We start from the raw sequence: 16,660 nt of genomic DNA, 5'->3' as shown, positions 1-16,660 counted from the left end.
TCTTCGGAGTGTATCCACTGCTTTGACCTCTGCGAACTTGTATTCTGAAGTGCTGTGCCCTGTGCAGGGAAATGGCTACTTCGGCCTCTAGGGGAGAAGGAGGTATTTACCCCTTATTAAAGGGGCTTTTCCCAGATTTCTGGGAAGTGTTTTCCGTAACTGATCACTTAAGTGTTTAGAGACATTATTTCAGACTCCACGAAGCTCAGGGTGCCCTTAGAGGCAAAAAAATTTTATTTCAGGGGGTTGGCCGCAGTGGCTCACGCCTGTAATCCCAGCACTTTAGAAGGCCGAGGCGGGCGTATCACCTGAGGTCAGGAGTTCAAGACCAGGCTGGCCAACATGGCGAAACCCCATCTCTACTAAAAATACAAAAATTAGTCGGGCGGGCCGGGCGCAGTGGTTCACGCCTGTAATCCCTGCACTTTGAGAGGCCGAGGTGGGTGGATCACGCGGTCAGGAGTTCGAGACCAGTCTGGCCAACATGGTGAAACCCTGTCTCTACTAAAAATACAAAAATTAGCCGGGCATGGTGGCGAGCGCCTGTAATCCCAGTACTTGGGAGGCTGAGGCAGGAGAATCGTTTGAACCTGGGAGGCAGAGGTTGCAGTGAGTCGAGATTGCGCCATTGCACTCCAGCCTGGGCGACAGGGGGAGACTCCATCTCCAAAAAAAAAAAAAATTTGGATTTTGGAGCATTTTGGATTTTAGATTTTTGGCTCAGGGATGTTCAACCTGTATTTTGTTCTTATTAAATAGGTTTCTCTTTCACTTTGTTATTGTTTGATATACTAAAGTTTTAATTTTCATGAAGTCTAATTGGTCTATTTTTCTTTTGTCACATGTGTTTGGTGTCAAATCCAAGAAATTATGGCCAAATTCAATGTCATAAAACTTTCACCCTATATTTTCTTTTAAGTGTTTTATAGTTTTGGGTCTTATGTTTAGGTTTTTAGTCCATTTTGAGTTCATTTGTGTTTTTGGTGTTAGGTAAGGGTTCACCTTCATTCCTTAGCATGTGAATATTTAGTTTTCCCAGCATCATTTGCTGAAAAGATCGTCGTTTCCCCATTGAGTGGTCTTGGTAGCCTTGTTGAGATCATTTGACCATATACATTACTATTGTAAATGTTATTGTTTTCTTAATTTCCTTTTCAGATTTTTCATTGTTAGTGTATGGAAAGGCATATGAGTTTTACATGTTGACTTTTGCATGTTGACTTTGAATTCAGCTACACAGGTGAATTTGTTTATCAGTTCTTTTTTTTTTTTTTTTTCTTCCAGACGGAGTCTCACTCTGTCGCCCAGGCTAGAGTACAATGGCTTGATCTCGGCTCACCACAACTTCCACCTCCTGGGTTCAAGCAATTCTTCTGCCTCAGCCTCCCAAGTAGCTGGGACTACAGGCGCCAGCCACCATGCCCGGCTAATTTCTGTATTTTCAGTAGAGAGAGGGTTTTACCATGTTCGCCAGGCTGGTCTTGAACTCCTGACCTCAGGTGAGCCACTGTGCCTGGGCTTTTTTTTTTTTTTTTCTTGAGACAGTGTCTTGCTCTGTTGCCCAGGGTGGAGTGCAGTGGCGCGATCTGAGCTCACTGCAACCTCTGCCTCCCGGGTTCAAGCGATTCTCCTGCCTCAGCCTCCCGAGTAGCTGGGGTTACAAACATGCACCACCATGCCCAGCTAATTTTTGTATTTTTAAATTAATCAAAGTTGCCAGCAAAAAAAAAAAAAAAATTATTAATTCCTCCCTTAGAAGTTACAATAAACATCTTTTAAAAATTTTTTTGAGCCTGTCACCCAGGCTGGAGTGCAGTGGTCTGATCTCAGCTCACTGCAACCTCTGCCTTCCAGGCTCAAGTGATCCTCTCATCTCAGCCTCCCAAATAGCTGGGATTACAGATGCATGTCGCCAAACCCAGCTAATTGTTTTTTTGTATTTTTTGTACAGATGAGGTTTTGCCTTGGTGCTCAGGCTGGTCTCAAACTCCTGGACTCAAGTGATCTGCCCGCCTCAGCCTGACAAAGTGCTGGGATTACAGGCATGAGACACTGTGCCCAGCCTAAACATCTTTAATCTAATTCGACCTTCAAATAACTACTGGATTGCTTCACATGTAATGCAGGGACACTGTAACAGGACCTTTGGGGATGAATTCTTTAGTATTTGTGTGAGAAAAGCTTTATTCTCCTCCACCTTTGAAAGATAACATTGCTGGATATAGATGTTAGGGTGGGGTTTTATTTTTTGTTCTAAATTTTGAACTTTCACTCCATTCCCTTCTTGATTATCTGGTTTCTGACAAGAATTCTACTCTAAATCTCATCTTTGTTCCTCAGCAGGTAAAGTGCCCTCCCCCACCTCCATCTTCTTTCAAGAATTTCTCTATCTTTGGCCTTCTGTAGTTTGAATATGACGTACCTAGTTGTAGGTTTTTGGTATTTATGCTACTTCCTCTTCTCTGAGATTTCTGGATCTGTGGTTTGGTGTCTATGATTAATTTTGGACCTCCAAGTGGAGGTTGCAGTGAGCCAAGATCACACCACGGCACTCCAGCCTGAGTGACAGATCAAGACTCTGACTCAAAAAAAAAAAAGCCGGGCACGGTCCCTCATGCTTGTAATCCGAGCACTTTGGGAGGCCGAGGTGGGTGGATCACCTGAGGTCGGGAGTTTGAAAGAAACCCCGTCTCTACTAAAAATACAAAATTAGCCGGGCATGGTGGCACATGCCTGTAATCCCAGCTACTTCGGAGGCTGAGGCAGAAGAATCACTTGAACCCAGGAGGTGGAGGTTTCGGTGAGCCAAGATGTCTCCACTGCCCTCCAGCCTGGGTGACAGAAGGAGACTCTGTCTCAAAAAAAAAAAAAGAAAGTAACTTTTGTTAATACAAGTGGATTTAAATTTTGCTTAGACATTTTCCTACTTTTATCAATAATACATTATCTTTTGTAATCCACACCATGGTAAATTACATTAATTTCTTTTCTTTTCTTTCTTTCTTTTTTTTTTTTTTCTTTTTTTGAGACGGAGTCTCGCTCTGTTGCAAGGCTGGAGTGCAGTGGCACAATCCCGGCTCACTACAACCTCCATGTTGGTCAGGCTGGTCTCGAACTCCCGACCTCAGGTGATCCACTCGCGTTAACCTCTGAAAGAGCTGGGATTCCAGGCGTGAGCCAGCATGCCTGGCTTTTTTTTTTTTTTTTTGAGTCAGAGTCTTGCTCTGTCACCCAGGCTGGAGTGCTATGGTGTGATCACCATGTTGGCCAGGATGGTCTTGATCTCTTGACCTTGTGATCCGCCCACCTCGGCCTCCCCAAGTGCTGGGATTACAGGCATGTGCCACTGTGCCCGGCCTCTATTTTCTAATAATAAACAATCCTTACATCCTGGGGATCAACTCAGGATGTACGACATCTTTATTCATTGTTAATTTTACTAGCAAATAGGATCGTTGCATCTATATTCATGAGTGGGTTTGGTGATTAAATGTCATCTCTCAGATTTTTTATATTTAACTTTACAATAAAGTTATACTAGGCGTATAGAGTAAATGGATATTTTCTATTATCTGTAAGATTTGGAATGTATTTGATTATTTCATTGAGTGTTTGGCAGAACTCACCTCTTCTATATCTTGCAGGGTCTGGAATTTGATTTTGGAGATTATATTAGGAAACATGGTTACAATTTATGATAGTTTGCTCGGGGAGGTCCCTCTGAGACAATAACTTTAGGGACATGAAAGAGACAAAGATGCAGGCTTTGTGGACATTTTGGGTTACATCATTCCAGAGGGTGGAGAATATCAATGCAGAGTCCCCAAAATAAGAATATTTTTGGAGGCTCTGCAGTTACCGGGGACAATGCTCCAGGCAGAGGGAAGTCCAAGGGTAGAGAGTGGGAAATGGGAAAGAAGGTGGCATTTTCAGAACAGCTTAACTGAAAGTAGTGAGTAAAGGAATAATGCAAGGAAGGTCACAGATGCGGTAAGTCAGGTCTGCTGGTGTACGGCTATGTCTGATGCAAGGTGACCAAATCTTATGGGAATTCCTGGAGGCGGCATAACAGGAACAGGAGCTCATATTTCAGGGTTGAAGACAGAGCCGTCAACAAGACAGACCTTGCTAAATAAATGGGCAGGAGAATGTCCGATGACCCTAAGGGTTCTGATGACAGTAAAGTAGAATGAAATTATAGAGATGGGGTGACTCTATGAGATGGGAGAGTTCCCTTGACCCTTGACCCCTTTGCAGGACATAACAGGGGTGTGGCTTGCTTACTCAGCGCCCCATGCTCAAACCCCTTGCCAGAGCGGTAGGATGCAGGTGAGCGGGTGCAGGAGCCTGGCGAGTGGTGCAGGAATGAACCCTATACTGGCCTGGAGCAGCATCCAGGGGTTGCCTGCAACCTCTGGAGCCCCAGAGGGCCTGTGTTAAAAACAATGTTTTGTTGGTTTTTTTGAGACAGAGTCTCATGCTGTCACCCAGGCTGGAGTGCAATGGTGTGGTCTCAGCTTACTGCAACCTTCGCCACCTGGGTTCAAGTGATTCTCCCGCCTCAGCCTCCTGAGTAGCTGGGACTACAAGCACATGCCACCACACCCGATTAATTTTTATATTTTTAGTAGAGACGGGCTTTCATTATGTTGGCCAGGCTGGTCTCAAACTCCTGACCTCATGTTCTGCCTGCCACAGCCTCCCAAAGTGCTGGGATTACAGGCGTGAGCCACCGCGCCCGGCCAAAAACACAATATTCTTCTATCAGTTGCCTCCCATGGGTGGCTAAGTGATAGCCAGCTCAGTGGAGAGTCAGAGTGACAGCCTTTTACACCCTGCCCTCTTGGTACCTCGGTTGTTGCCTGGTGTCCAGGAAGAATCTCATCAGGCCGACTTGAAGGATAGTGAATGTGGAGATTTTATTAAGCGGTGGAAGTAGCTCTCAGCAGAAGGGGAGCTGGAAAGGGGATGCTGCGGGAAGAAGGTGATCTTTGCCTGAAGCCAGGCCATCTCCACCAGACTCCTCTCCAGAGTCCTGCTATTTGAAGTTAAGCCACGCCTACTCCTAGTATCCAGCTCAGTTGCTGCTTCTCCTCTTGACTTCGGCCTGCTTGTCTCTCTGCCAGCTGAGGTCTGGGGTTTATATGGGCACAGGAAAGGGGGGTAGGTAGGCCAAAAAAGTGACATTTGGGCAGGAAAAGACAGACAATTGTTCTCATTTAGGGCTTGAGTTTCCAGGCTTGAGGGTGGGGCCTTTGCCAGGGAACCACCCTCTTCTACCCAGCATTTCCTTGCCTCCTGTATCATTTACATGAGAAGAGCTGTTAGGACAGTGGAGACGGCATGGGATGAAGTGGATTACACTGGTTACAAATGATTAAGAAAATCTTCAGCCGGGCACGGTGGTGACAATGGGAGGGGCTGTCAGGACAGTGGAGGTGGCCTGGGATGAAGTGGATTACATGGATTACAAATGAATAAGAAAATCTTCGGCCGGGCGCAGTGGCTCACGCCTGTAATCCTAGTACTTTGGGACGCCGAAGCGGGCAGATCCTAAGGTTAGGAGAGCGAGACCAGCCTGGCTAACACGGTGAAACCCCGTCTCTACTAAAAATACAAAACGGCTGGGCGTGGTGGCGAGCACTTGTAGTCCCAGTTACTCGGCAGGCTGAGGCAGGAGAATGGTGTGAACCCGGGAGGTGGAGCTTGCAATGAGTCGAGATCACGCCACTGCACTCCAGCCTGGGCGACAGAGCGAGACTCCGTCTCAAAAAAATTAAAAAAGAAAGAAAGAAAGAAAACTCCTAAAGAGAAACGTGGACTCTCTACTGCAAAGAGTAAGCCAGTTCCACCTAGAATAAAGGATGGCAATTGTAATGATAAGTCCAATGATATTTTTGCTTCCCCCGGTACGGAGGCCCTGTCTTTCCTAGGATAAGAGAGGAAATTCCAAATACACAAAACTCCGGGAATGAATTCCGAAGCCCCAAGGCAGCTGAGCTCGACGGAAGCTCCGCATGGGAGTCCAGGAGTCTGCGCAGTGCTGGCGGACACCAGATCCCAGAAGGTAACGCGTGGCTGGATGCCGACGACTACATCTCCCAGAGGCCACTAGAACGCCTGGCTCCGGAGGGACATTTCAGGAGACCGCGGCCCTGGGTCCCCGCGTTCCACTCGGACCTGTCCCCTCAGTTTCAGCCCAGCTTCCCTCCTCTGCCTGTCGGGGGACTCACATTCACCGCCTTTTGTCTCCACAATCCGGCTCATCAGGCGGTCCCATCTGCCTCTGCGCAGAACTCGCCACCTACTTCAGCTTCCAGAGAGCAGTGGGCGCCGCGTAATGGACTACAAGTCCCGGAAGCCTTTGTTCCAACATTTTCATACGGGGACTTTAACCCAAAGTCTGCCGCGGGAGGGCTTGGGTATCAGTGAACTCTGGCTGTAATCGCTGACAGAGTAGGGAATAATAACTGATGTGAGGCGTTGGGTGGAGGCGAGGGGTTATTGTTTATTTGTGAATGCAGGACCCGTAAAACACCCAGTAAAGTCAGACTGGCAGCTGGTGTGTCAGAGAGAACCGTCAGATACACATTAAGCCTGCAGAATACAAACATATTTTCTATGCAGGGGGTGAGGAGAGAAAGAACTTTCTTACCCCCCTTATCTTACCGGCTGACTCCAATAAACTGTACTCAGAGTTTGAATATTAAAATCAAAGCATTCAGGCTCAGAGGGATGGCTCGCTCATATAGGCTCTGCTGCTCAGGAAGCCGAAGCTGGGGGGTTGGCGGGTGTATTGCTCGAGCCTAGGAGTTGGAGACCAGCCTGGGCAACATAGCAGGAGTCTGTCTCTACAAAAAATATAAAAATCAGTAGTGGCCTACCTGTAATTCCAGCTATTTGGGAGGCTGAGATGGGAGGATCCCTTGAGGCCAGGAGGCCGATGGTGCAGTGAGCTCTGATGGCACCACTGCACTCCAGCTTGGGCAACAGAGCCAGACCCTGTCTGAAAAGAAAACCAAAGCAGTAGCCATATCTAGTGTTGGAGAAGACATGGACATTAAATTTTTACCTTGCCCGTGGTGCTGTAATAGATTGAAAAACCACCTTGGCAAAGGTTTCCCCTGCTTCATACAGATCTTTGCAAACAAAAATTTTCCTTCCTGTGGACCAAGAAGCAGGTGCAAGAATGCTCACAACAGCAAAACACCCGGAGACGGTCCAGGAAAGAGGATGGATGCACAGGCTTCTCTGCACAGTGCAGCGTTATCCGCAGCAGCCTGACGGCTCTCTGTTCTAAGGCTGAGGCGGTGGAATCAGAGAAGCATCATAATTTACGCTGCAGAATTATCCCCTTCCATCCTTTAGGCCGTTTCTACATGGCACCTTCTAGTTTCTCAGTTGGATTGAACCCCAGTTACTAAGTGGAAACCAACTCACACATGTATCCCCAAAAATCGATTCGCGTATGCATTGCTATTTCAGCTTTGCCCGGAATTATTTTTCTCCAAACTGACCTTTCAAACTGGTTCCAGAAATAAGCTTCTCTTCCTCACATCTCCATCATCTTGTAAGAAATTAACGGGGAAAAAGGACTTTTCTGGTAACTATCTGCCGATAAAATAGCAGTCTGCAACTTTCAATCACCAGTCATATTCAGGTCAAGCTTAGCTATTAATTTCTCATAAATTTTAAACATTATAATATCATTTACATATGAAAGTTTGCTTTCATAATCTAAAACCTGCTTCCAGATTTCCACCTCTGTTCCACCCATTCTGAGGTCCATGTGGCTGCACCATAGTTAAAGGGTGTGGTGTAAGGACAGGAGAGTAGGCAGGCAAAGCCTCACTGGAGCATGGTGAGCTGGTGTTTGTGTCCTCAGGGTGGAACTCATTGCCTTTTAATGTGGGCAAATTGCTGAGTTTTAAAGAATGCTAGGCATTCTTTAAAACAGGCATTGTGGCTCACATCTATAATCCCAGCACTTTAGGATGTCATGGTGGGAGGATAATTTGAGACCAGCCTGGGCAACATAGTGAGATCCTGTCTTTCCAAATTTTTTTTTTTAATTAGCCAGGTGTGGTGTTGTGATCCTGTAGTCCCAGCTAATTGGGAGGCTGAGGTGGGAGGATCTTGTGAGCCCAGGAGTTTGCAGCTGCAGTGACCTATGATGGTGTCACTGCACTGTGGCCTAGGTGAAAGAACAAGACTTCGGCCGGACGCAGTGGCCCACGCCTGTAATCCCAGCACTTTGGGAGGCTGAGGCAGGTGGATCACCTGAGGTCGGGAGTTCGAGACCAGCCTGACCAACATGGAGAAACCCTGCCTCTACCAAAAATACAAAATAAGCCGGGTGTGGTGGCGCATGCCTGTAATCTGTAATCCCAGCTACTCGGAAGGCTGAGGCAGGAGAATTGCTCGAACCTGGGAGGCAGAGGTTGCGGTGAGCCAAGATCGCGCCATTGCACTCCAGCTTGGGCAACATGAGTCAAACTCCATCCAAAAAAAACAAAAAGAGAGAGAGAAAAGAAAGAAAGAGCAAGACCCCATCTCTTTATTTTTATTTTTATTTTTTGAGACAGAGTTTCGCTCTTCTCGCCCAGGGTGGAATGCAATGGCACGATCTCAGCTCACGGCAACCTCCGTCTCCCAGGTTCAAACGATTCTCCTGCCTCAGCCTCCCAAGTAGATGAGATTACAAGTGCCCCATGCGCCATCACGCCCTGCTGATTTTTGTATTTTTAGTAAACACAGGGTTTCACCATGTTGGCCAGGCTGGTCTCGAACTCCTGACCTCAGGTGATCTGCCCGCCTTGGCCTCCCAAAGTGCTAGGATTACAGGCATGAAACACTGCGGCTGGCCCCATCTCTTTTTTTAAAAAAAGGATATCAACATTTTGGATTCATTCATTTATTCAACAGAAATTTATTGGTTCTTGGAAATGTTCCACTTTCCCAACCACTTGGAATACTTTAGTGAACAAAACTGACAAATTCCACGCTCTCCTTAGCCTTACATTTTAATGAAGCAAGACAATAAATTGAAAGCATAATCAGGAAATTATATCTTATATCCTAAGTCGATAAATACTATGGGAATATACATACTTGCATACATATTTATACACATTATCAGACCAGCAGCTTAGGAAGCTTCTGGTGTGGAGGGAACACTTGGCGGGGTAATTTTCTCATGAGTCCTCATATGGCGGTGGTATGTGGATGACTGGCGGTAGCTTGTCTTACAAAAGGGACATGTATAAGGCTTTTCTCCTGTGTGGATTCTCTCATGAGACCGCAGGTTGGTTTTGTGGCTGAAGGACTTTTCACACATGCTGCATGTGAAAGGCTTCTTTCCTGTGTGAATTATCTGATGCACGCGTAGGTCTGATATCTGGAAGAAGCCTTTTTGACACTCGGGACAAACAAATGGCCTCTCATTCCTGTGTCTTCTCTGGTGAGCTAATAAGTGACAGAGATACTTAAAGACCTTAGGGCATTCTTCACATTTGTAGGATTTTCGGACTCCATGGGATCCTTTCTGATGTACCTCACATGTGGAGTTTCCCTCATTGCTCTGGTGGGTAAGGGCAGACTCAGGGGAGGACTGCTCTGGCTGAGAGATACACCCTGCTCCCATCTCCATAGGGACACCTTGAAAAGTGATTCCGTTTATGGACCCTTCCTGAGATCTAGCAGTGACTAGCTCTGCTCTTTTTGAGTTGTTTGGATTGTCAGAAGAAACACCTCCCTCTTCAGACCTAGGACCGTTCTCTTCCTGGATGATGATTAGGGAAACTATTTGATTGCCTTGATTAGTAATATTTTCATTTACTTGAGTAGTTTTCAAAGAACTGTTGCAGCCATCTTGTTCATCTTCACATCCTGTGAAAATAGACACTCAATGAAGTTGTACTTAAGAAGGGGTCCACATACAACACCCCTCAGTTGTGCAGATTCACCTGACTTACCTTCTCCTGTTTCTAAGGAAGTATCTTGGGAAGTCTGGGAGGGTGTCCCCATATTTGCTTCTCTTGGGGTTTGGGCAGACACTTGTTTTGTGAGATGAACAATGACATCTTTTAAGGGCATATCCTCAGAAAAGAGAGCTTCCTGTCCCTGCATGTGGACATGGACCTGTAAAGAAAGCCAGATCACTGTTGTATCTGAATCTGTTGTGTAACAGAAGACTTTTTGGAAAAGTGGTCCTTAACAGGCTCTCACAAGATCCCTCAAGTATTGGCTATCACATATTTTGTCCACCATCTCTGATGGTGTTATTCTTGTTACTACAAGCTCTTATGTTTAATAAAGTCACATGGACATTGAATTTACAAGTACTGAATCATTTCCCCTAGGAAAAATTCAGGGTTAGTTTCCTGTGAGCTTCTGGCTACATTAGTTTTGTCAATTGATCAATACATGAGTTTGTTTTATGTGTGTATATGTTCAAAGACACCCCATTTAATATATATTATTGATTAATTCTGAACTCAGAGGATCCAACACACGTATTATCTCCATAATACATAGCAACTTTCCTGCACTTAGGAAGACTAGACAGTGTTTCAGCATTTTAGTTCAGTGTCACTTTAAACAACAAAGTTATCAATAAAAAGCAAAAAAAAAAAAATGTGCCACTAAATAGACTGTGAAAAGGACACTTATTTACACTGTAGGAACCAAAATAGGAAGCGAGATTGTGGCCTTGTTCAACCTCACCTGGAAACATGCACCTAAGGTAACTAAAATATTTTACCACCTGCACATATCTGAAAATGGCGGAGAAGATGCCTCAGGTATTTATTTTAAGCTTACAAATAAATTTTAGCAATTTTGCAAATATGGGCTCTGAGAATAAGGATCTACTGTAATTGCTTCTTTAGAATGTCTTTCTTGATTAGGGTTCCCTGACGGAAGAACCAGCTCCTGTCAAGACATTTCTTCCTCAACCTTGATGTCTTCATTTAAATGTCAATTTCAGGCTGGTCTCACACCTGTAATCCTAGCACTTTGGGAGGCCAAGGCAGGCAGATCACTTGAGGCCAGGAGTTTGAGACCAGCCTGGCCAACATGGTGAAACGCCCTCTCTATTAAAAATACAAAAATTAGCCAGGCTTGGTGGAGCACGCCTGTAATCCCAGCTACTCTGGAGGCTGAGGCATGAGAATGGCTTGTGCCTGGGAGGCATAGGTTGCAGTGAGCTGAGATCATGCCAATGCACCCCAGCCTGGGCAACAGAAAAAAAAAAAGTCAATTTCTCAGAGTCTGCCATTATGCAGACTAAAATTAACTTAATCAAACATCAATATGTTTGGCTCCTATATGTCCTACAGAATAAACAGATATATCCCTTTTTGCTTTTTTTCTTGAGAACTTAGGACATTGAAGATTATTCTTTGTGAGAATGGTGGGAGAGTGTGAGCTGACTAATAACTGGACCTCCAATAGCTTCTCTAACTTCCAGACAACTCTAACTGACTGTGATTTATTCCTTACTTTCCTTTGTCTCTCATCCCAGAAGTCAGAACCCTGTACTTACTAAGGCAGGTGGATTTATGCTGTCATCAGTCAGGTCTTCCATGAATCTCTCCAAGTTTTTGCCACTTGATTTCCATTTCTCTTTCACACTGGCTTTGTCATTGCAGTGGCCACCAATCATAAACTGCTCCAGGACTAATAGAGAAATAATTTCATCCTTGCTGTGCTTTTCTGGTTGCAGCCATGAGTGAAAGATCCTATAAAGTCTCTGCAATTCCTGCCTTGCATATGAATTATTGCTGTCTTGAAATGAATTGAGCACCATTCTTGAGAACTCAGAAATCCCTTCTTCTCTCTGAACAGCAGGTCCTTGGCTTTGTCGAAACTCTGAATTTTCTGATCCAAGATTATTCTCGGATGGTTCACACTGAAATATGGTTCTTAGATCTAAAGCCATTCTTAGCAATAATTCTCAGAGAGACTTTACTTTGATGATTCAGTCTCTTGCCTTGTGTCTCTAGGGATTTGTTTCAACAGTTGGTGGATTCTTTAAAACTGCAAGCTAGAAATAGAAAAGAGATAAGTAATTAATTGCATCACTGGCATAATTAAAGACAAATCAACCAAAAAGTTAGGCCTAGATGGCTCTATGGATGAATTCAAAGAAATAATTATAAGTTAACATAAACTCTCCCAGAGCATATAAGAGGAAGCACTACCCACTTTAGTTACTGAGGTCAGCACTTTCTGATAACAAAATTTTACAAATACATTAAAATTATCCAAAACAAAATATTTGAAAATAAAATCTACTCATGTATACATCGCAAGTGGTGTTCTTTTCCAAAATGCAGGAAGTTTGGGTTAAAATTGAAAAATCAATGCAATTTACTTTGTTAACGGGATATGGATACAAGAACGTAATAAAATCATTTCAATGAATGCATTTAAAATGTTTAAATGCCAATGTTTATTCCTGAAAAAGGCACTTAATAAACTAAAACTATTAGGAAATATCCTTGGCTGGGCATAGTGGCTCACTCCTATAATCCCAGAACTGTGGGAGGCCTAGGAGGGCGGATCACTTGAGGTCAGGAGTTCGAGACTAGCCTGGCCAACATGGTGAGGCACCATCTCTACTAAAAATACAAAACTTGCTGGGTGTGGTGGCTCATGCCTGTAATCCCAACACTTTGGGAGGCTGAGACAGGTGGATCACCTGAGGTCAGGATTTCGAGACCAGCCTGACCAATATGGTGAAACCCCATCTCTACTAAAAATACAAAAATCAGCCAGGCATGATGGCGTGCACCTGTAGTTCCAGCTACTCAGAGGGCGGAGATGGGAGAATTGCTTGAGTCCGGGAGGTGGAGATTGCAGTGAGCCAAGATCGCGCCACTGCACTCCAGCCTGGGCAACAGAGCAAGACTCCGTCTCAAAAAAAAAAAAAAAAAAGCCACACACACACACACAAAACTTAGCTGGGTATGGTGGCACGTGCCTGTAAACCCAGCTACTTCAGTGGTGGAGGCAGGAGAATCCCTTGAACCCAGGAAGTGGGGGCGGCAATGAGCCAGGATCATGCCACTGAGCTCCTACCTGGGTGACAGAGTGAGACTCTTTCTTAAAAAAAAAAAAAAAAAAAAACTTGATGTGAAAAATATTTTACAAAATAATTACAACAAAATTTATTGTTAAAAGTTTTCTGCTTGAGCTATCATCTCTATGAAACATTGGATTGCTCCCTAACCAGTGAAATAAGGAAAGAAAATATTTCAAACATATTTATAGAGTCTTGGTTTTGTTTACAAAGAGTATTCAATAAATTTGGTGGAGATGCAAATCAGTTAACCTCTATGGAAAACAGTATGGAGATTTCTCAGAGAACTAAAAATAGAACTATCATTTGGTCCAGCTCGGTATCTACTTAAAAGGAAAGAAATCATTATATAAAAAAGACACCTGCACTCATATTTTGATTACAGCACTAATCACAAGAGCAAAGTCATGGAACCAACCTAAGAGTCTACCAGTGGTTGGCTGGATAAAGAAAATGTGAAATACATACCATGGAATATTATGCAGCCATAAAAAAGAATGAAATTAGTCCTTTGCAGCAACATAGATGGAGCTGGAGGCCATTATCTTAAGTGAACTAACTCAGAAACAGAAAACTAAATACCACATGTTCTCACTTATAAGTAGAAGCTAAACAGTGGATACACATGGACATAAGGATGGAAATAACAGATGCTGGGGACTCCAGCAGGGGAGTTGGGAGGGAAATGGGTATTGAAAAATTACCCATTGGGTACAATGTTCACTATTTGAGTAATAGGTACACTAGAAGTCCAGTTTCCACTAATATGCAGAATACTTTTGTAACAAACATGCACATGTACTCCCTGAATCTAAAATAAAATAAAATATTCACTAAATATTAGCCTAGGTGAATTTAGGGAGATGTCTATTACAATGCCAATATACCAAAATGAACTGAATATCGTAATATTGTGTTATCACAAGCAGTTGAAATTAAAACAAAAAAACTCTTTTCACTGTGGCTCACGCCTGTAATCCCAACACTTTGGGAGGCCGAGGCGGGCAGATCACTTGAAACCAGGAGTTCAAGACCAGCATGGCCAACATGGTGAAACCCCATCTCTACTAAAAATATAAAAATTAGCCAGATGTGGTGGTGCATGCCTGTAATCCCAGCTACTCGGGAGGCTGAGCCAGGACAATGGGTTGAACTTGGGAAGCAGAGGTTGCAATGAGTTGAGATTGGGCCACTGCACTTCAGCCTAGGCAACACAGAGAAACTCCGTCTCAATAATAATAATAATAATAATAATAATAATAATCATCATCATCATCATCATCATCATCAGAAAATAAAGTATTAGAAACTGAGAGTAGAAGGGTGGTTGCCAGGGGCATGGGGTGGGGCATATGGGAAGATGTTGATCAAATGGTGCAAACTTTATTTATTTTGAGACAGGGTCTCCCTCTGTCAGCCAGGCTAGAGTGCAGTGGTGCCATCACAGCTCACTGCAGCCTCAGCCTCCTGGGTTCAAGCGATCCTCCTGCCTTAGCCTCTTGAGTAGCTGGGACTACAGGCATGCACCACCACACTCGGCTAATTTTTTAAAAATTTTGTTTGCGAGACTTGGTCTCACTGTTTTGTCCAGGCTGTCTTGAACTCCTGGACTCAAGTGACTGCTCCTCACTCTAGCCTTTCTGGGATTACAGGTGTGAGCTACTATGCCTATGGCAAACTTTCATTTATAAAATAAATATGTGGCTGGACTCGGTGACTCGCGCCTGTAATCCCAGCACTTTGGGAGGCCGAGACAGGCGTATCACTTGAGATGAGACATGGTGAAACCCTTTCTCTACTAAAAATACAAAAATTAGCTGGCCGTGGTAGTGCAGGCCTGTAATTCCAGCTACTCGGTAGGCTGAGGCAGGAGAATCGCTTGAACCCAGGAGACGGAGGTTGCAGTGAACCGAGATCGTGCCACTGCACTCCAGCCTGGGCGATAGAGTGAAACTCCATCTCAAAATAAATAAATAAATAAATTAATTAATTAAATGTCACCATGTCCTTCTCAGGCTAGGGAAAAAAAATGAATATGCTCTGGAGATCTGATGTACAGCATGGTGGCTATAGCTAATATATATTCTATGCTTGAAATTTGCTAGATTTTCAGTGTCCTCATGATATAAAAAAGATAATTGGCTCACCCCTGTAATCCCAGTGCTTTGGGAAGCGGAGGTGGGCATATCGCTTGAGGCCAGGAGGTCAAGACCAGACTGGCAACGTGGTGAAACCCCACCTCTACTAAAAATTCAAAAATGAGTTGGGTGTGGTGGCATGCACCTGTAATCCCAGCTACTTGAGAGGCTGAGGCACAAGAATCACTTGAACCTGAGAGGTGGGGGTTATAGTGAGCTGAGATTACGCCACTGTACTCCAGCTTAGGTGACACAGCAAGATTCTGTCTCCAGAAAAAAAAAAAAAAAAAGATAACTATGTGAGGTGATGAATATGTTAACTAGCTTGATTGTGGTAATCATTTTGCAAAGTATACATATATATAGAGAGAGAAGTGTCACGTTGTACACCTTAAATATATACAATCTTTGTCAATTATACCTCAATAAAGCTAGGGAAAACAAGAAAAAGAGAAAGAAGTGAATGAAATAGAAAAGACAAGCCAGAATCCATACAAATGACACCTTTCTCTGGCTGAAAACTTATTAGGCACAGACATCTGCAAGGCCACTACCAGCTACATCCACTGTGTTGTGAAGGGATACATTCCTTAGGAAACATTCTTAGCATCTTTTCTGCTTGAATTTTTTTCCCATTAACAGTTACCATTCCTTAGAACTTTACTGCTTTAACCAAAGCTACTATTTTATGTTTATCTGTTTTTACTCCCTGTCCTTTCCTACTGATGTTTAGGATTCAGAAGTAGAAGTGAGTTTGCATTGCTTGAAATTGATTTCTAATCCCAAATCAGATTACCTGGACAACTAGAGACACACCTTTTGGAATCCTGAATGGATAAAGAATTTAATCCCTTTTCTGTTAATATATCATTGCTATTTTTGTGTTTTTTCTCCAATTTTATATATGGTTAACATTTCAAAGATTTGTGCAATTTTGAAAAAAGCAAATTTCATGCCATAAAATCAGAAAATGGTAGGAGTAATACATGGACACACAAAAACTTAACTGATTTCTGTTAGTTAATGTTATTTCCTGCTTTGTGTTAATCTCATCTGGTCTGATTAGACCAGATCTGCTACCCTGATCGCATCAGTTAATGAGGCAGAGGTGATCCTGGTAAAACCTCCTAGGAGACAATGGAACACATTCTTGCCTTTCCCTAATCCATCTGTCATAATGCTTCCAGTCAACATTTATAAAATGCTAATCTGCTTACATCATACCCCACTCTACTCTCTGGATGGCTCCCCTTTGCCCTCAGGGAAAAGCACTGAGTCCTTGTCCTATGAGGCTTTCCTGGGCCAGCTCTACACTTCTCAAGCTCCATCTTAGGTGTTGTGGCTGATTCTCTATATCCAGGGACATTGGTCTCTCTCTCTCTCTCTTTTTTTTTTTCCTGTGGAACCCATGGCTTCCCCTTCATTTCACTTCCCTCCA

The 16,660-nt window shown here is 43.8% G+C and overlaps 1 protein-coding gene across 1 annotated transcript; it reads right to left on the bottom strand.

Annotated features, from left to right (window-relative positions):
• Positions 1–9,148: 9,148 nt before the first annotated feature.
• ZSCAN4 (zinc finger and SCAN domain containing 4) lies at positions 9,149–11,941 on the bottom strand. The gene is made up of 3 exons (XM_002829876.5): positions 11,546–11,941; positions 9,975–10,140; positions 9,149–9,888 (listed from the first exon to the last, which is right to left on the bottom strand). Exons 1-3 carry the CDS (start codon positions 11,939–11,941, stop codon positions 9,149–9,151), a joined length of 1,302 nt encoding a protein of 433 aa, XP_002829922.1.
• Positions 11,942–16,660: the final 4,719 nt, after the last annotated feature.

The sequence above is a fragment of the Pongo abelii genome, chromosome 20 (genome assembly GCF_028885655.2).
Source record: "Pongo abelii isolate AG06213 chromosome 20, NHGRI_mPonAbe1-v2.0_pri, whole genome shotgun sequence".
In the NCBI taxonomy this organism is placed as follows: Eukaryota; Metazoa; Chordata; class Mammalia; order Primates; family Hominidae; genus Pongo; species Pongo abelii.
Note: the sequence above shows the minus strand (reverse complement) of the source record. Positions and strands in the feature narration are given on the sequence as shown.